Source organism: Pelophylax lessonae, assembly GCF_965119305.1.
Source record: "Pelophylax lessonae genome assembly, chromosome: 1".
Lineage (NCBI taxonomy): Eukaryota > Metazoa > Chordata > Amphibia > Anura > Ranidae > Pelophylax > Pelophylax lessonae.
In genome coordinates this window covers 230923910-230944763 of record NC_138768.1, presented here as the reverse complement: position 1 = coordinate 230944763, position 20854 = coordinate 230923910, and the positions used below count along the sequence as shown (strand labels likewise).

At 46.0% G+C, this 20854-nt stretch overlaps 1 protein-coding gene across 2 annotated transcripts in view; it reads left to right on the top strand.

Annotated features, from left to right (window-relative positions):
* DIABLO (diablo IAP-binding mitochondrial protein) overlaps positions 1-20854 on the top strand; it is a 52650-nt gene that overhangs the window by 8358 nt on the left and 23438 nt on the right. Inside the window, exons 2-3 of one of the 2 annotated variants that reach the window (XM_082251546.1) lie at positions 1888-2002; positions 7344-7472. In XM_082251546.1, coding sequence (XP_082107672.1) covers positions 1888-2002; positions 7344-7472 — 244 coding nt within the window. Of the gene's footprint in view, positions 1-1887; positions 2003-7340; positions 7473-20854 lie in introns of both variants that reach the window. The other variant, XM_082251545.1, reaches the window with a different exon arrangement.

The window sequence follows — 20854 nt, the reverse complement described above, 5'->3', positions numbered from 1 at the left end:
TGGTCCTTAGGCGTGTTTTGTGGCTCAAGTGTAGGTCTGTGGACCAGACCTCCTAAGAAAGCTTTAACTGATCTTCCTGAACAAGCATGCGAAATTTGTGGGAAACGCGTTTACCAGATCCATCCTGCTGTACCTTAAATGTACAATAAAGAACAACTTCTTCACTGAATTTCCTGGTGGTGTGCGACCAATTTCTTCATGTATGCTGTTTGCGGTGGTGAACCGAGGTCCAGCACCCTCCTTGGATTGTAGATACAGACTCACCTGAGCGGTGTTACTCCTCTCTACGTGATCCATCCGCTCTCAGTAAATGTACTGCGGGCAGGCAGTTAAAGTTAAATGAAATCTGGAGTTAGACTTTAATGTCATGGCTATAGTAAGAAGGGAGATATGATTTGCTGACAGGAAAATTAATTCTGTTAGATTTTCCCTGGGATCCAAGGCTGGGTAGGTCACATTGTATTTTGAGGTCCATTTTTGGTAAGACCATTGGTACCTGAAATCTGACTATAATGTTATGTCTGTCTTGTTTGCTACCTATAGTTTTTGTAGATGATGGTTAAATATTTTCATGTGATCCAGTAAATAATTTATCCCACTTGGTTAGATATCCACTACAGAAACCTGATGCATTTACTTGTGTCAGAGCGACTTTGGTATGTGAGTTGTTTTTGAAAAACAAGTTTATTAACCCATAAATTCTCTGATCATTGCACCCTTGGGTGACCATTGTTTGGTCCAGTATATATACTTTGGTTCACACATATTCAGTGAGCCAAACCTGATTACATTATTTGACCTCAATCAGATGAGATTGCCATTGCTTATTAAGAAGGTTTGATAAGTTGAGCCCAGTGATTTTGCTGCAATTGTCCCAGGGGGTTCTAAACAGTGTGTACGTTCCTAGTCCTGAAATGCCAACTTTGGGTGGCTTTTGCTTGAATGCTGCAGGTTAAGCACCCTTTTTACTTTTTGAGCCTTATTCAAAAAGAGGATCATGTTTGTTATTCATTTGAGTACAAACTAATACATCTAGTCAGTAATGCAATGACAGCTTGTACAACTTTCTTCTTTAAAGCCGCACTCAAGCTGAAACCTTTATTTTATAAAGTGCAGAAGGGTTAGAACTACTCAAGTTTTTCTTGGTATTTTCTCATTGGGGAGTCTGGGCGTGAGTGTGGGAATAAAGACAATTGGGGCGGGGAAGGGGTGGAACCTCTCTGTCCTCCCTAGAGAGATTTCCCCTCCTTTCTTGTGTGCTGATTGGGGCTGAAAGGGAGTGGGGACACAGCCATCAGTAGAAATCTGACAAAAGTTGTAACACATCCCCCACTATCTAAACAAACAATTTTAAAAAGTTGGCAAGGCATTTTTGTTGGTATGCATTTCATAAAATGGTTGTAAACCCTTACATATACACAGTGAAGTGACTGGCCTCAGGGGATACAGAGATGAAGAAAATCCTCCTACATAGGTTGTACCTTATCTTCAGTCTCTACATCCGTTTAAAGTACTAAAATGATAAGCTTGTCTTGAGAGTTCAGAAAAATGGGAGCAGAGAGCTGAAATTGCACTCTGCAGAGCTCAGTGAGGAGAGCTTTGAGAGCTGATTGGAGGGAAGAAACACCCCCTGCACACAGAAACTGTGAATCAGCTGGAGGTCCCTCCTCTGTCACCTTTTTCCCCTTAGTGTCAGGAAAACTTGTCGGAAGTGATTCATGCTCATAGCAGAGGAACGAAGCAGCAGACAGAAATTACAAGTGCACACTATATACTTTTCATATTTCATGTCTTGAGGTTTACAACCACTTTTAAATATTGTTTTTTTTTTCCCCACAAAATTTTTTATTTTAATTAAGAATATATATATATTTTTTTCTTTTCCAGGCAGACCTTTCCAGTTGTCCATAACAGATCTTTTTTGGGCCTTTTTAAAGGTTCATGGCGTCAGGTACTTTCTGTTGGAGTTGGGGCAAGTCTCTGTGCTGTTCCTGTGGGGCAGGTAAAGAAAATATATGAGAAACCATAGCAGTAGTATTCTTGAGCCGTTGATGAGTGATATAATTGAATGGCTAACTGAGTTATTAAAGAAGACATGGGGCCAAAGCTGTTTTGGGCCAACTTTTTGTGTGGGTCACAAGAGTGCACTTAGTTCTGTACTCCTATGACCTGTATTCAGCCAACAGCAGGCTAAAAACCATTGCCAGCTGTTTTCACTCAGCCGGTCCAGGCTCTAAGAGATCCTGACTTTAATGTCAGAATCCCCCCAGATGCCTAACTAGCAGATGGCTCAGCCTCCCAGTGCACTGCTGAGAGCCTGAGCTACTCCCACCCCCTGCACAGCCTGGTGCTCCAGTGAATGCTGGAGGGGCAGAGTAGCGAACTATTGACTGCCAGTCACCTGCTTTCTGCTCACTGGATACCGAGAACTGAATAAACAGCTGTCTTTGATTGCTTAGTTCTTGGTCTAGAGGCAGCAGGGGACATGCAGCATCAGATTGATGCTGCATCCACCTAGATGACTATATATGTTTTTTTTTTTTTTTTAAATCCCATACTTCTCTTTTAAAGATGCTAGCTGCTGCTTCTTTCTTGTGGGATATGCTGCTTTGGGATCCAACGGTGTCTGATTGCATCACAGATATAAATCTTTAAATTTCATCCCATCTTTTCTAAAAACGGGATTCGGAATTGTTTTTAAAATCTTCCCTTTAGCCAGGCTATCAGTGGCTTTTAACTTGTTACTTATACCAGTATTTCTCAACCCCAGTCCTCAGGGCACACTAACAGGCCAGGTTTGCAAGAAAACTGAAATACATCACAGGTGGTATAATTTGCTTCTCAGTGATTGCAGTATTCTAGTCTGCATCTCCCCAAGGTAATACTTAAAATCTGGCCTGTTAGTGTGCCCTGAGGACCAGAGTTGAGAAACACTGACTTATACCACTTTAAGAGAATAGGTGCAGAAACACCCCCCTCTGAGTCATTTATTGCCTTCGCCCCCTCCCCACCCCAAAGCACCATTCCTTGGTTCCACCCCCTACCCACCTCCCAGTACCAGCCCTTTTATAGACTACAGGAACAAGTATTATTTTGTGTTGCTTACTAATTTGGATGGTGTTTGTTTATAACAAGAAAAGCAGTAAAATAGACCTGCCCCGCTACAAAATACCACCCCAGCAACAATAGACCCCCAACAGAAACCAATTTTCCAGCAGCCAGCATCAAGACCCCTCCCTCAACAATAGACCTTCCCAACAACAATAGACCCCCCACACAAAAATAGATTCCTGCCAGCATACCCCAGTACCTATTGCCATTACATACATTGAGTGCTGGAGGTGCCGGAACTGCATCCCCCCCCCCCCCCCCGCGTTCCCCCTGAAAGAAAGCCCTGAGATAACCTATACTAAGAGAAATACAGAAGCTGCAAATGCCCGTCGCCTTCTGAAAATATTAGTTGTTACTCAATGGTAAGCCAATCCTGTCAGGTGAGAAAATGTCAGACTTGCAAGTCTTTGTTTACTTCCAGGTGACCTAATAAAGTATTAAAAGAGAAAGCTGAGCATGACATGCAGGCATCTACCATTTTCAGGAGAGGTCAGCAATGGCAGCCTCTCCATGTTTCTCTCCTTTCTTTCTCCCTATGAAAGGTGTCCATTAAACCAGATTAACGCCTAATCTGTATGCATGTTCCAGTTAGTAACTGGGAAGGCGTTGAAGCGTTGAAGAACAGCCAGGGAACTAAAACTTCAACAATGGCAGCCTCTATAGTCAGACAGGTTTCCCTTTAACAATGTGTCTGTACAAGATGAAGATTTAATTCACTGTATATGTATGTATAGTCTAGGTTCAAATGCCTAAAAAAAATGTTTGTATAGTACTAAAGGTGTCTACCTGAAAATGTTTGTTGGACACCTGTTCTGGCCATACTGTAGTGTCTCACTCCTTTGAAAAGTTTGTTTCATGTATTTTGCAATGTAGAGTGCAGTAGAGAAAAGCATGCTGAGGAGGGCAGAATCAGGAACTAGAACTATTCTCAGGAAATCTAAAAGACTGTGGATGATTTTTCCCATTGTCTTCTGGTGCCCCGCTGTTGAGTAGTTCTTTCCGGTGTCCTGCACTCATGTTGAGGTTGGCAGGAGAAACCACTCTGCAACTGGAAACCAGAAGATCATCACACTCAGAAGTGTTGGTTGTAGTAGAAGATTTAAGCTGCTAACATCTCATCAGTGGAATGAAATCCCATAGCTTGGACAGCAGCAGTAGAGGGGAGTATTCACTTTTCTTTTCTTTTTTTTTTTTGCCAGGACAATGTCATAAAAATGACAGGCTTTTTAAGTTTTTTTTTTTTTTTTTTTTTTTTTAGCTTGGTTAGAGTTACAATTCTACTCAATGGTTTGCTGATCTCTGCTCAGATATGGTAACGAAGATAGCTAGTTGTCACTGCAGCTAGTTACAACTGTAACACAATGCCCCAAAGGACATTTTATTCAAAGGACATTTTATTCTGGTCATTGTCTTTTATAGGACCATGTTGTGCATAGTTGTAGCTAATGCCTGGTATAAATGATGAGATTATCGGACGAATGTTGGTCCATTTTTTGTGAATGCTAGTCTCCTATTGAAAACAAAAGAGGCTACTAAAATTACAAAAATTCTCGTATGACTGAAAAAAAATTCATAAGTGATGTAATGTATAGTATTTATATTATATTTTCAGACAACTATACAAACTGGTATCGTATGAGAAAATGTTTCAATTTTGCCCATCGGATAATTTCCCATGAATTTTTATGATTGGCTCTCAAAAGCTGTGTACGGATTATCGTAAGATCCCTTTGCAAGCGGTATTTTTCGTATGATTTTCTGATCGTGTGTACAGCCTTAAGTAGAACTTTAGTCAGAAAATGAAGTCCTTCTAGATCACTTCAGGCTGGCCCCTTTTGTAGTTATAGCTATGTAACACATTAAAAATAAGTACCTATACTGTTTTTTAATCCAGCAATACACCGTCTTACCCTGGTCTGCGCATGCTCAGTTGCTCTCAATTTTAGGCATTTTTTGGCACTGCTGAGTTTGTAGATGCTAATCTGCTGACAGTCTTGAAGTGAAATTAAACCCTCCTATCCTTTACAGCCAGGGAATCTGCTTCTGTTTGATCTGGAACTGCAATGGTGCTGCACATGTGATCCGTTATGACACCAGCCATTTCATGGTTTTACAGTTAGGTTGAGGACAGAAGCAAATGTAACAGTTATCAATCCCAGAATTCCAGGAATGTGACTGTGATTTGAAACTGTTAAATCGATGGGCTTACTTCCATCTTATGATTTGTTGCTGATCAGGGGCTCAGGGCTTCAGCAAAATGGCAGCCTCCAGAAAGAAGAAACAGGTGCAATGCTAGAGGCAATTTGTAGCACACGCTCATTTTGGTAACATAAATAATTTGGAATGTATGTTCCTTGCTGAAGAACATTATTTTTGACTAAGTTGTGGTGTCTGCACCCCAATCTGATCTGTCCATCGGCTTTGGGTGCAGGCACCGGCATCTTCACTAAGGGAAACAGGGAGTGAAGCCTTGCCTACCTTTCTGAATGGTCCCGCTGTCTTCTGGGACCTGTGTCTCCCAGAAGGCAGCTGGGGGCAGAAGAGGCTGGAAATTTTGTAGATTGCCACACAACGATTGAGGTCTTACCCAAAAGTGGGAGCGGGTACCTAGTTTTGACAGATATCCGCTCTCCCAGCGCCCCCCTTGAAAGGTACCAAATGTTGGACGAAGCAAACAAGCAGAGCTTCTACTTTTGGGTGGAGCTCTGCTTTAAGTCACTTTATTTCACTTTGCTTCAAAAAACTGTTTACTTGCTTCAAAACATGGCTTCGGACACCCCCCCCCCCCCATTTTATTTATTTTTTTAAAGCTCTCTGAACGCCAGTCAAAGCACCTGTCACTAACTAAAATGGTTATCTTACAGTCCTGTTTACACCTTGTTTGCTTTGCTCCAAAAATGTTACCCCATGTCACCATGTCACTTTAGTGGTGCTTCAAAACGTCTTCAAAGCCTCACAGAAGTCTATGACAAAACTCGCTTAAAGCACTTGAAGCTTTTGTGAGGCTTTTTTCAGCTTTGCTTTGTTTTGGAGAAATTGCAGGTATGATAGATTAGCACACACACAGGGCATCTGCCAAGCTATATAAAAGCTTCAAAAAAGCACCACCGAAGCATCGCAGAAGCATCAAAAACACATAAAAAGCATGCAGAAGCGGTAGGCACTTTAGGCACTGTGTTGAAGCAAGTGTAAATGAGCCCTTAGTCTGAGCTGTGGTCAGCCACACACGATAGGAACATTTGTGCAGCTGGTGCAGATTACTTTATTCTTCCTCTTTCTATACATTTCTGTAACTTGTGTCAAGGAATAACCCTCAATACATAAGAATAATAAACCACAGAGGAAGTTCAAGAAAATACATGATGTAAACTGCTTTTAAAAACTGTATAAACATAAAGAAATGTCAAAATCATTTAACAAGATCCTGTGAGGATAGAAATTGAGAGACTACTTTGGTTGACTTGTTAAGCCAAGATCGGGGTGACTTCTAAACACCTAACCATGGGTCATTAACCTGGAACATGTACATTGCATAGCAAGTGAAGACCGGGTCTGGATGAATAGTGAAAGGAGGATGAAAGCCCTGGAGGCTGCAACAGATCAGCAGTGACAGTCCCATATTTCTGTCCCTCTAGGTTCCCTTGAACCTGTGCTTTGAGTGTTTTGTCTGTTTTAACCTCCCAATATCCCAGGCCAGTAGATGAAACTAATCATGCTTACTTTGGTTCAAGCATTTAGAGGTTAGTGCGATGGAGGGCTCATAATGTTTTAGGAGGCAAGGCTGTGTAAGATAATAAATGTTTTTACTGGAATAGAGCTTTTTTACGGTACCAGCTGAAAAAATCGGTTCTCCTTTTTTCTTAAAGCAGACCTTGCTTCTAAAATACAAGGTGTGCTTTTTAAATGCCTTCCCCCTTTCTGAAAGTCTCATCATCCTGAAAAAAAAAAAATACTCTGTAGAAGAGAAAAAGTTAAAAAGGGAAAGAATTTTACCTTTCTTACAGTTTTTGTCCATAGTGCCCAGGCCAAATTGATGTCGTCCTTCTGATGGCTTCTAAATCTTGCTGAGAAGATGCTCCCAGCAATGTACTGCAGTGTCTACCTATGAGATGTTTGTTTTTTCTTTTGTTATTCTTATATATATATGTTTTATATTGCATATCTGTCTCTAATCTGCATAATCCGCAAATGCTACAATAATTGTATTTTTACATTTTTGTATTCTCTAGCAGAGGTCAGAACCAGCACTATCAAATGAATCCCTTATAAGAAGGGCTGCATCTCTGGTAACAGACAGTACTCAGACTTTCCTGTCTCAGACTACATATGCACTTATTGAATGTCTTACAGAATATACAAAGGTAAGAAAAGTCCACACAGTGTGCATGGTTGGATATTCTATAGCATAATTCCAGATAGAGCTGCACGATTAAGCGTTAAAAAAAAAAAAAAAACACAATCTCGATTCAACCCCACTCAGGATCTTAATCCGGCATTTCCATGATTCAGTGTAGAGCCGTTCTCTGCACACAGCTGACACCTGTAAAAAAAAAAAAAAAAAAAAAAAGGGAAAAAAAAAAGACAGCCAGCAAAGTTTATTTCAACATTGCTTAGCGCTGAGAGATAAAATTAAACATTGAATCACTTGGTTCTTTTAGATAAAAGGGATGAACTTCGGTCTGTAAATGAGGTCAATTTATCCACTTAAAAACTAAGCCTTTTTTTGACATTTGTTGCTTACAAGTTAAAAATCAGCATTTTCTCCAATCGCTTTTCAGGACAGCACCTGGAGAAAGCGTAGCTTCACCCAACTTCACAGGAAACACTGCAAGCTTTAAAGTCCCTCCTCTTCCACCATGTCTTCAGTTGTTGTGTTTCCTCCAACATGGTGGAAGCGCTGCTAGGAACCAGTTGGAGGGAGCTGCGTTCTCTCCAGGTGGAGGGAGGTAGGCTTACCCCCAGGCTTTTAGGTGACCATCCCAACACCTCTCTGAGAAGGGGAGAGGTGATCCGGAGTCCCCAGTTCTTCCGGCTCAGGGGAGTAATGGCCGGGTCGGGAGTCCTGCCTGGGTGCCCAGGGTCTGCCGGTTTTGAATTTGGCGGGTTGCCGTTTCATTCGGCATTCCCGCATGACGGTCCGGTAGGCGGGACTTCCGGCAGGGGCGTAACGACATTGGTTCTGGCCGCTGAAGAGCAAGAGTCAGGGGGCAGGTCCATCAATCGGTGCTTCCGGTCTCGCGGTGAGACGGCGAGGAAGCGGGAAATTTAAATGGACAGCATTCTGTCCCTTTCAGCTGCGCACTCTGCAAGCATGGAGGAGAAGGCTGCAGCGCCGGAAGCAGGTGCCTTCAGCATCGGCCAGGCCCAGGTAAGAGGGGTGCAGTGGTCCCCTTTTCTTTACTATTAGGCCTTACTGTGTGTTTTTTGCTGTTATCTCCTGTAGCAGGAGCCTGCACTGTAACTTGGGCTTAGGGTTTCTCAGCTTTTAGGCTCGGGTCACACTATTGCGATGCGGGAAGGCTGCGAATTCGCAGCCTTTTCCCGCATCGCACACGCACCCCCGGCAGTTCACACTGCCATATGCGATACGCTGGGGGTGTCAATGTAATCTTAACGACACCCCCAGTTTGATCGCATATCGCAGTGCGATCGTGCAGTTCGCACAGGATGGGATCGCACAAGTGTGAACCGCTGTGCGATCCGATCCTGATGCGGCTGCAAAAATGCCTCCTGTGCGTGTTTGCACCGGGTGCGATGCGAATTTAGCCATACAAACTGTATGGCTAAACTCGCACCGCACAGCTGATCGCATGTAATGTCGGAGCAGTGCGCTCCGACATTACATGCGAACCCGGCACTCGCATGAGTGTGAACCGGGTCTTACAGTCAAATGGGTGTCTGTCCCTTTTTTTTCTTGTGCTGGCACAGGTGTTCCTTAGGTGGTGGCAATCTGAGTTTAGGTCAGGTGTTATTGATTGTGGATTCTTTGTTTCTTTAGGTTAAAGCCACAGTTAAAGCTCAAGGTCCTTCCTTAGTTCAGAAGAAATGTCCTTCTTGCAAAAAATATCTGAAAAATTAATGGTCAAAACCTCTCTGCAAAGTGTGCATAGCAAATCTTGTTAAAAAGGAATCTCTGGAACAATGTAAAGATTTTTTTTCTTCCGTTAAAGAGTTAACAGACACACTGAGTTCAGTCCGTTCTTTGTTAGGGAAAGTGCCAGCAACACAGACAGACTCCCAGCAAAGTACTTTGTCCAGCTCCTTGACATCCACCTCTAAGGTGGCAGTGGCCAGTGATTCTGAGGGTGAGGGGGCAAGTACACTTCTTTCCCTCAAAGACTCTGATGAGGAGATTCCCAAAGTTTCTGGTTACAAATTGTCCTTGGATGAAGTAGACGATCTACTTAAAGCCGTTGGTACTACCCTTGAGATCCAGGAGGAACAAAATCCTGCTCTCTGTACATGTATCGGGATGGATGAGTCCAAACCTAGGGTATTCCCAGTGCATAAAGTCCTGTCAGAAACCATTACAAGGGAATGGAAAGATCCTGAGAGGGCTCCTCTCTTCTCCAAGTCTCTCAAGAGAAGGTTTCCCATGATGAGGCCCATGTGTGGAATAAAAGGCCTAGAGTAGATGCAGCTTTTTCTCGGGTCTCTCGCCGCACAGATCTGGCTTTTGAAGACATGGGCATCCTAAAGGATGCACTGGACAAAAAGGCAAATTCTCTCCTTAAAAAAGCATAGGAGGATTCCACCTCGTCCAGTCTTAAGCCTGCTATGGCATCCACAGTAATCGCCAGGAATTTGGAAATGCTGGCTAGAACAGCTTAAAGAGCATGTGGAAGCGGGAACATCGAGGAAAAATGTACTCGAGTCTTTCCCTTTACTGCTTAAAGCGGTCAAGTTTATGGCAGACGCCTCCTGCAGAATCAATTAAGATGGCTGCTAGGTCTTCTGCTTTAGTCAATTCGGCTAGATGCGCTATTTGGCTCAAAACTTGGTGTGGGAACTCCGCTTCTAAAACCAAATTGTGTGGAATTCCATTTTCAGGGGATCTCCTGTTTGGTCCCGAGTTTGGAATCAGCCTATATAGAATTGCAGATAAGAAGAAAGCCTTTCCATCCAAAAAGAAACCACCTCTCAAGAAAAATTTTCGTCCTTTTTCGCAAGCCCAGAAAAATAGAGATCAGGACCACAAAACAAGGCCTTGGTCCTCTCACAGAGGCAAAGGAAGAGGTGGGGTGCTTTTCAGACCTCCGGAGCAGGCCGCCAAAAGTAAATGACGGCCTCCCCAGGTGGGAGGAAGATTATCAAGATTATCGCTTGCCTCTCCACACAAGACTCTTAAGAGCGGCCTGGAGCTGTAGGACGAATCTGCGGGGGATGGGAACTGTCAGAGTTCTAAATACATACAGAATTTGGGGCAAGAGGATCATCTTAAACGAGGCAAGGCGGCACGACCATGTGAGTTCAGTTTTGGTTATACGGAGACAGTCATTAGAAATTTTGGTGACCAAAGGAGGTAAGTTAGCGTCAACCAATTGGGAGGACTTGGGAGTTAGATGAATTCCCAGGTAGGGTATGCTATTTGCCTTCCACGTGTAGGGGTACTGTGTACGCAGAGTGTGGCAAAGCTTCGGAGGCAGGGCCATCGGGAGGATCAGGGACTTCGAAAAGTTGATCTTGTAATAAGATACCAAGCTGAAGCGTTGTAGTATCTTATGGGTGGCAGCTAAAGATTTGGCAGGATCAGTTAAGAAAATGATCACATCATCTGCGAATAGATTGACCACATGATGGCGAGAGCCGATGTGGAGTCCGCTGATATCTCCCGATGACCGGACCGCCTCCGCAAGTGGCTCAATCAATGAATTAAAAATAGAGGGGGACAGTGGGCAGCCCTGTCTCGTTCCATTTGTTATCGAAAAAGCCTGGGACAGCATGTTGGAAGTGTATACCCTGGCGGACAGGTTTGAGTAGAGCGCTAAGATTGCTTATGATAGGACCACTAAAACCATACTTTCTCTATCGCTCATTGACAGACGTAGTCCTCGGTGATACAGCACCTTCGGGTTATGTTGCCTCCACAGGAGTAGGACTAGACAGGAAATAAAATGCTCTGGCCACACCCTAGGGGCAGTCCCAGAGGGTATATCCTCTCTCTCTCTGCCTCAGCAAATCAGTTTTTTTCTGTCTAGTCAGGAGTAAGGACCTAGATACCTTGCTGGGATCTTCGGTCCTGGCAGGATTTTTTTCTTAGAAAAGATTTTTTAGACAGCTTTTTTTCTCCAGTGTTCCTGTGAGATCTTCAAGCAAGAAAGCTGAACTGGGCGATGGGCGGGATGTTGAGATCCAGTGGTCACCCCAGTTCAGCCTACGAGCGCGTGCAGGCCATAGCTCCGCGCTGGGTCGGCCGCGACATAGTCCCACTGGACGGGGACTGACCCTGCGAGTTAAACGTCTCGCTGAAACGCCAAAGACCATGAGTCACGGCGCCCGTATTGGTCGACAGCCCTCCTACCTCGGTGGAGAGGGGTACTGTCAGGAGTTGGCACCCGCCTGGTTCCGGTATGGTGAGTAGTATGTTCCCCCTTTCCCCCTGACGGGTCTTGTGGTGAACGCGGGCCCCTCTCTGTAATGGTAAGGATGGGTTCCCCTCTATCCTATAACATGTCACAGATCCCCCTAATTGAGTGTGATTTTTGTGTACAAGAAGCCAGGAGGCTTGGTTTGGGAGCTGACAATCTAATTGTAAAGATGTGTAAATGATTGTAGTCAGTGGCAGTACTAGAACTTTACTGTGATAGTATAAGGTATCCTACCTGTCAGTAGCCACAGGGCGATGTCTATACATGTATACTGCATTCCAGATCATTCCTCCAGCTAAGCAGCGGACCGCATACGGCCCGCTAGGGTCCGGTACCTCCGACCACGCTGACCACCATGAGGGTGAAGGGTTGTGAGGCCGAGATCCTTCTGCAGACATGCCGCTATTCTGTGCAGGCCGCCGCCATTGTCTGGTAGATCGCACGAGGCCGCCATTTTGGTGTAGCCTCGTGTCTCCAGCATGGGGGCGGCCATGTTTGAGGTGACTCAAACACCTCATGGAGCCAGGGGGAGGAGCCGGCAGGCGTGTTAAGGGGCGGAGCCGCCTCTTTTACCCAGGAAATAGGGCCAAAGACTTCCTGTCTGTAACAAGACAAGCACTGAGCAAGCTGATGAAAACTTCTGTGCATCAGGGATGAGCCTTGGGGTCTGTCTCTCTCTCTGTGGGGTCCAAAAAGGCAGGTAACACTGAGGGGCGCTGTTGCGACTGGGGGACACAAAAAAAAAAAAAAGTTTTTTTTTTTTACTTTGTCATTTTTTGTCGCTGGCAAGTGTCTTGTATAATCATTGACCCTGCCGCATAGGTATCCCCACCTGATCCCCTCAAGGTGGCCGCAGGACCCTCCAGTACCCCACTTGTTTTTAATGCATTATCGGCAATTTTGGAGTCTTTGGTAACCCGGGTGGAGGTGGCCTGTCAGGGACGGGGGTCAAGTAGCGACCCCCGCCTACCCCTATTGTTTATCAGATACTTCAGATACGGATTCGGAACTGGTCAATGCAGTTGCAGGTCCCTCTTAGGGGGCTGTTGTCTCAGGTAATATCTCCTCAGCAGTGAGGAGCACGTTTCTGCCTCCGCCATAGCACAAGAGTGGTGGATGCACTAGTTGTGTCCGTCCGGGAAACCTTTAGTCTTGAGGTTACACCGGCAGAAGTAGCTGAGACTGAGATTCCTTTTTGGTACTTGTTAGCCTACCAAAAGGGCGAAGGATTTTCCTTTACCCAAATGGGGTCGTTTTGAAACGAACCCCTGTTATTTCCAAACGCATGGCTAGGTGCTATCCGTTTGAGGAATTCCTCTTTATAGGATAGACGGTATCACCTGCTGTCTTGCCACAGACTGTTAGGATAAAAAGACCTCGTAACTAACGAGGACCTTCCTTTTCTGCTCATATAGAGTTGTTTGTTCCGCGAGGGCAGGCGATAAGCCCCTTTAGAGGGGTTTCAAAGGGCGCTGGTCGGGTAAACAAAGAGTCCGGCTCAGCCAAGCCTGAAGAATATAGCCTGATGCGCCCCTACCCATCTCTGGGGTGGGGGGGGGGGGGTGTCTTCACCGGTTTCTGGAGGACACAGGATCGAGTTTCGATCACTTCCACCGGTGCGATTCTGCCCTTCTAACATTGAACGGTTTCAGGGGTTCTATTCGAACCTATTCACAATGCCCAGGAAAGAGGGCAAGGTGCGTCCAAATCTGGACTTGGGAAGAAATAGAGTCCATCCGTACAGTGGTGGCCTCCCTGCATAAAAGAGATTTCCTGGCGTCCATAGACATATAGGATGCCTATCTTTATATCCCCATCATCGCAGGACATCAGCGTTTTTTTCACTTTCCCAAAGATCATCCCTGGTTCCCACCAGGAGACTGAACTATCTGGGCCTAAGGTTGGATACATCCTGGGCAAGAGAGTTTCTCCTTGCTGGGAAACTCCAGAAGGTTCAGTCAACGATTCGGATGTTGCTGTCCGTCAATTGGCTGGGACTGATGGTGGCCTTCTTAGAGGCAGTACCGTATACCCAGTCTCATACCCGAATTCTCCTGAAGGAGATTCTTTTTTAATGGAATCAGAATTCCGATTCCCTGGACAATCGGATCCGGTTGAGCGAGCGTACCAGGAAGTCTCCGATGCTCAACCAGGGGAAGTCATTTCTTCCGATAGTATCCAGATTACCAATAAGGGTATCGGAACTGAGAGCGATCAGATTTTGTCTGATTTACTGGATCGAGCAGCTCTAGAGCAGCCCGATTCGGATCCAATCGCATATGGCCTCTTCATCCAGAGGTTTTTTCCCTAGCTGTCCCTTCATTGGGACATCCCGGATGTGGATCTGTTGGCACCTTGGCCTAACAGGAAGGTGCGGAGGATTGTAGCTCGCGCCACGATCCTCTAGCGGACGCAGCAGAAAAGCTGATCGCCCCGTGGGGGCAGTATCAGCTACGGCATGCCTTCCATCCTCTCAAGTTGCTGCGGGAACTTCTTTGCAGGATAGAGGTGGAGGGAATTCCAGTTATTCTGGAAATTCTTGATGGACCTCGTCAAGCCTGGTACGCCGACTTGGCGAGGCTAGTCGCGGACGCTCCTTGGAGACTTCCTCTCAGGGAGGATTTGCGGTCTCGGGGACCGATCTTCCATCTTGCTTTACAGTCGCTGGCTTAATGGCCTGGCCATTGAGACCCAGGTACTGAAGGACAAGGGAGTGTCAGCTTCAGTTATTCCTACCTCCCAGTTAAAGCAAGGAAAGCGACTTCCAGCACATGGAAGTCTTATATTGCATGGTGTGAATCTATTGGATTTCCCCCACAGACCTATTCGGTGACCCGAATTTTGGTCTGTCTGCAACAAGGGGTTGAGCAGAAACTATCCTTGAGCACGATCAAGGGTCAGGTTTTCAGCGTTAGCAATCTTCTTTCAAGAAACCTTTGGCTAATCATTCCTTGGTGCGGAATTTCATCCAGGGGGTGCGACATCTGGCTCCGCCAGTGCGCGCACCCTTACCGCCTGGTATCTTAATTTAGTGTGGTCGGTTCTTCAGAAACTTCTCTTTGAAGATATTAGGGAGATTCCCTTGCTTACATTCCCAGAAGGTGGCCTTCTTGGTGGCCATTACTTCTGTACGCAGGGTGTCAGAACTGGCCGCATTATCATGTTCATAGGGATAAGGTGGTTCTTTTTCCGAATCCATCCTTCCTTCCTAAAGTGGTTTTCGTAAGACGGACTCACTTATGGTGATCACGGATAGCCCTTGAAGGGGGTTGCCTGTGTCTGCCGCGACCATATCTACATGGATCAGTCAGACGGTGGTACAGGCTTATTCTATTAAGGGTCGGAATCCTCCGTTCCCTGTTAGGGCGCACTTCACTCGAGCGCTCAGTACTTCCTGGGCCTTTCGCCATCAGGCGTCAGTGGTCCAGGTATGTAAAGCGGCCACCTGGTCGTCGGTACATACCTTTACAAAATTTTATAAAATTGATGTGATGGCATCGGCGGATGCCTCATTTGGCTGCAAGGTTTTGCAGGCCGCAATTTGAGGAGACCGGTGGTCTACCTCGAGGGTTTTTTTCTGTTTGAAAATTTTTTTGTTGAGTCTCATCATTAAGGATGAGCATTGTAAACTTCTAGTTGGCACCGGTTGGGCCTTCTAGATTTGGATTTGATTTCCATTTTCCCACCCCTCATTTGTGATACTGCTCTGGGACTTCCCGAAGGTGCTGTATCACCGAGGACTATGTCTGTCAATGAGCGATAGAGAAAAATTGATTTTTGTAAAATCTTACCGTAAAATCCTTTTCTCTTAGCTCATTGACAGACGTAGTACCCGCCCCTCTGTTTTTTTGAGTTGGGTTGGGTTAAATTCTCTAAAGACTGCTTTTATGACATAACTGATTTGCTGAGGCAGAGAGAGAGAGAGGATATACCCTCTGGGACTGCCCCTAGGGTGTGTGTGGCCAGAGCATTTTATTTCCTGTCTAGTCCTACTCCTGTGGAGGCAACATAACCCGAAGGTGCTGTATCACCGAGGACTACGTCTGTCAATGAGCTAAGAGAAAAGGATTTTACGGTAAGACTTTACAAAAATCCATTTTCATTAACACCTGAGTCATATATGTCCAGTGGACCCGGTCGAATGCCTTCTCCGCATCCAATGATAACAGCAGAGAAGGCACCCGACCGGACCCAGCTTTATCAATGAGGCCAATTATTCTCCTCGTTGCATCAGAGGCCTGACGACCCCACAGAAAATCCAGTCTGATCCGCCTGGATCAGCTCAGGCAGGACAGGATGCAATCTCAACGCCACGACCTTAGCATATAACTTAACATTTGTATTCAATAAAGAAATTGAAGCGGTCAAGTTTATGGCAGACGCCTCCTGCAGAATCAATTAAGATGGCTGCTAGGTCTTCTGCTTTAGTCAATTCGGCTAGATGCGCTATTTGGCTCAAAACTTGGTCTGGGAACTCCGCTTCTAAAACCAAATTGTGTGGAATTCCATTTTCAGGGGATCTCCTGTTTGGTCCCGAGTTGGAATCAGCCTATATAGAATTGCAGATAAGAAGAAAGCCTTTCCATCCAAAAAGAAACCACCTCTCAAGAAAAATTTTCGTCCTTTTTGGCAAGCCCAGAAAAATAGAGATCAGGACCACAAAACAAGGCCTTGGTCCTCTCACAGAGGCAAAGGAAGAGGTGGGGTGCTTTTCAGACCTCCGGAGCAGGCCGCCAAAAGTAAATGACGGCCTCCCCCAGGTGGGAGGAAGATTATCAAGTTACCTTCCGCAATGGAAGCAGATAAACTCAAGTCCATTTTGTCAGGAATATCATGGCCCAGGGTTACAACCTTGAGTTCTCGTCAGCACCTCCAAGCTGGTTTTATGTCACCCCTCTCCCAGGGGGCAAAGAGAAAGCTTCCGCAATGATGTCTCTTTTACAGGAGCTGATGCAGCAGGAAGTAGTAATTCAGGTCCCCAGGGAGCAGGAAGGCCGGGGCTTTTATTCACACATCTTTCTGCTAAAGGAACCCTCAGGCAAGTTTTGCATGATTCTAAACTTAAAAATTTTGAACAAGTCAATTCGGTACAAACACTTCCGAATGGACACTATCTACTCTGTGACAAAACTGTTGTCCCTAGGGTGTTTGACGTCATTGGATCTGAGGGATGCTTATTTACAGATCCCAATAGCTCAACCTTATCAGAAGTTCCTCCGGTTTGCTGTCAACCTCAGAGAAACGATATGGCATCTGCAATTCAGAGCTCTTCCTTTTGGTCTGTCATCTTCTCCCAGAGTGTTTATGAAGGTGATGGCGGAAGCCCTGGAACCGCTGAGATTAAGGGGGATATCCATTGTCCCATATCTAGACGACCTCTTGCTCTTTGCAGAGTCCAGAAGTCAGATATCAGAAGATCTACAGGCAACCCAGTCTTATCTCAAGACTTTGGGTTGGCTCCTAAACTTCCAAAAAATCCAACTTGACTCCAATGCAGGAAATTCGGGTTACACAATAGATTCAGTACATCAGAAGGTCTTTCTCCCGCAAGAAAAGATAGTAAAAGTCCAGTCTGCAGTGGGTCAGATTCAGACCAACCTCAAAGTAACAGTTCGGATGGCAATGGCGGTTCTGGGTCTGCCTACCGCATCCATTTCAGCCGTACAGTGGGACAGGTTGCATTCCCGCCCCCTTCCTCGGGAAATGGTCACATCTAGAATCTCTAGAAAAACCAATCAAGATCACCTCAAAGGTAAAGAGGGCTCTTTGGTGGTGGAGAAATCCAGACATTCTAACAAAAGGCCTGACATGGTCTTTTCCACTAAAATAACGTTTGACCACGGATGCAAGTGCATGGGGCCGGGGGGCCCATCTAGACGACAGTATTGCACAGGGTTCATGGTCCAAGGCAGAGGCCCGGAGGTCATCCAACTGGCGGGAGCTAAAGGCCATCTTTATGGGTCTTCTGTCCTTTCAACAGCCCGTCAAAGATCAACATGTTCAGGTCCTGTCAGACAACTAGATGGCTGTAGCCTATGTATCGAAACGTGGGAACCAGGAGCAGGAGTCTCTCGAATCTAGCCTTGCAGCTACTGGCCTGGGCGGAATGGAATCTGGCTCCACTAACAGCAGTTCACCTGAAAGGTTCTCAAAATCTGCCAATGGGCAGGAGGAGGGGAAGAATAGAAGTGAAATAGAAGAGAAGAGGGGGGAGGAAGGGAAGAGGGGGGGGGGGGATAAGCGGAAGGGGGTTTAAGAGAGGCGTGAGGGCAATACGGGCAAAGGATCAATTCAGGGGGTGGCAGCAACAGTCCAGTACAACATACATCACTAATCACCACTTTGTCTGTAGAACTACTGTTATATTAACAACATGAAGTAGTACGGTAACATGGGGGGGGGGGGGGGGGAAGGGAGAGGGAGGAGGAGGGGGAAAAGGGAGGAGGGGAAGGGAGAGGGAAGAGGGGAAGGGAGAGGGGAAAGGGGGGGGGATCAGCTCAAAGGAAGCCATGAATACATAAGTCAAGAATCAGAATGCCATAAATGCCACAAGTTCCAGTTTTTATCAAACTCTATACCTCTACCCGCCCTCCGTGCCAGGATGCAGTCATATGCCAGGTTGGTCCCGACCAGGTCTAGAACCGCATACACCCCAGGTGTCCCAACCTCTTTCCATTGTCAGGTTATTAGATTTCTAGCAGCTAAAAGGATATGCGACACCACACACCAACAGTCTTTTGGGAAACGATCAATACCCACATTAAGGATGGCCAGTGCTGGAGAAGGTCTGATAAGGACGCCTGTGATTTCCGAAATGATAGAAAATAATTTATTCCAGAAGCTGGTCAAGGTTTTACAAGACCAAAATACATGTGTAAGATGGGCCATCTCTCCACAACCTCTCCAGCATAAGGGCGAGTATTCTGGGATAAACTTGGATAGCCGATAAGGGGTGAGATACCAGCGTAAGTTGATTTTTTTGGGATAGTTCCCAGTGATTCGCACAGGAGGAAGTGGATCTGATGGATCGGAAAGCATTTCGCCATTGGTCTTCAGTATACGTCTCCTCCAGATCTGCTTCCCATTTTAACAACGGGGGTGTTTTGCTGAATACCATCTTCTGCTGTAGGCAGTTATAGAAAAGAGAGGTACCTTTTAGCTGCTCGCGAGGAGCCTATGAGAAACATCCAACCTTAGGAGGGAAGATAAATATGTGGGGAAGGCAGGGATCTAAGTAAATGGGATATGCGCATATACAGAAATAAGTCGCCCTGGGGAAGCCCATACTCCACCTGCAATTGGTGGAAAGGCTTGAGAGAGTCTTTTAAATAGCAAATCATCAATTGTGGACAGGCCCTTCATAGTCCAGTTTCGAATGGATATATGGGGTATCACTAATTCCAGAACGTGGAGAGGTACAGGAACCTTAACCCGCATTGAAGGTTCCAGTGTGAGAGAGGCAAACTCTCTCCATGCTTGGAGAGAAGCCTGAACCGATATCGGAAGGCCCTTCAAGGAGAGGGGACGCCAGCTATCCGCCAATAGCACCGACCGCAGGGGCAGGGGGGCACAGAATTCCGCCTCCATGGCTCTCCAGGCAGTCGCGTGTGCGTGTGACACCCACGAGCGCAACTGGGCCAACTGTGAAGTGAGCAGATAATCTTTGATATCTACCATGCCCATTCCCCCCGCGGTCCAGTGCCTGACCAGGAGAGCGTGTTTACTTCTCGGTCGCTTGCCTCTCCACACAAGACTCTTAAGAGCGGCCTGGAGCTGTAGGACGAATCTGCGGGGGATGGGAACTGTCAGAGTTCTAAATACATACAGAATTTGGGGCAAGAGGATCATCTTAAACGAGGCAAGGCGGCACGACCATGTGAGTTCAGTTTTGGTTATACGGAGACAGTCATTAGAAATTTTGGTGACCAAAGGAGGTAAGTTAGCGTCAACCAATTGGGAGGACTTGGGAGTTAGATGAATTCCCAGGTAGGGTATGCTATTTGCCTTCCACGTGTAGGGGTACTGTGTACGCAGAGTGTGGCAAAGCTTCGGAGGCAGGGCCATCGGGAGGATCAGGGACTTCGAAAAGTTGATCTCATAATAAGATACCAAGCTGAAGCGTTGTAGTATCTTATGGGTGGCAGCTAAAGATTTGGCAGGATCAGTTAAGAAAATGATCACATCATCTGCAAATAGATTGACCACATGATGGCGAGAGCCGATGTGGAGTCCGCTGATATCTCCCGATGACCGGACCGCCTCCGCAAGTGGCTCAATCAATGAATTAAAAATAGAGGGGGACAGTGGGCAGCCCTGTCTCGTTCCATTTGTTATCGAAAAAGGCTGGGACAGCATGTTGGAAGTGTATACCCTGGCGGACGGGTTTGAGTAGAGCGCTAAGATTGCTTATGATAGGACCACTAAAACCATACTTCATTAACACCTGAGTCATATATGTCCAGTGGACCTGGTCGAATGCCTTCTCCGCATCCAATGATAACAGCAGAGAAGGCACCCGACCGGACCCAGCTTTATCAATGAGGCCAATTATTCTCCTCGTTGCATCAGAGGCCTGACGACCCCACAGAAAATCCAGTCTGATCCGCCTGGATCAGCTCAGGCAGGACAGGAGGCAATCTCAACGCCACGACCTTAGCATATAACTTAACATTTGTATTCAATAAAGAAATTGGCCTAAAGTTGGGGGGAGATACAGGATCTTTCTCCGGTTTAGGCAGCGTCACAACGTAAGTTTGGAGCATTTCTGTTGGCAGGGAGGCAGAGGATACAGCAGTCTCGAACACTGACGCCAAATGTGGGCCAAGTATGTCTACAAACTTCTTATAGTAGAGGTTGGGCAGGCCATCTGGGCCAGGAGATTTCCCACTGGGCAGCATATGAATGGCCTTCGCTATCTCCAGCTGAGAGACAGGGGCGTTGAGAGTCCAAAGTTGGTCAGGAGTAAGGCGAGGCAGATTAATAGAAGACAAGAAGTCTGATATGGATTGTTCAGTGGGTTGGGGAGTAGACGGATCCTCTTTCAAATTATACAAGGAACTGTAGTATTTGGCAAAGGAATCCGCGATCGCCTGTGGGTTCATGATTTTCGCATTTGTGACCGGATCCAGGAGATATGCAATTTTATTTTTAACCTG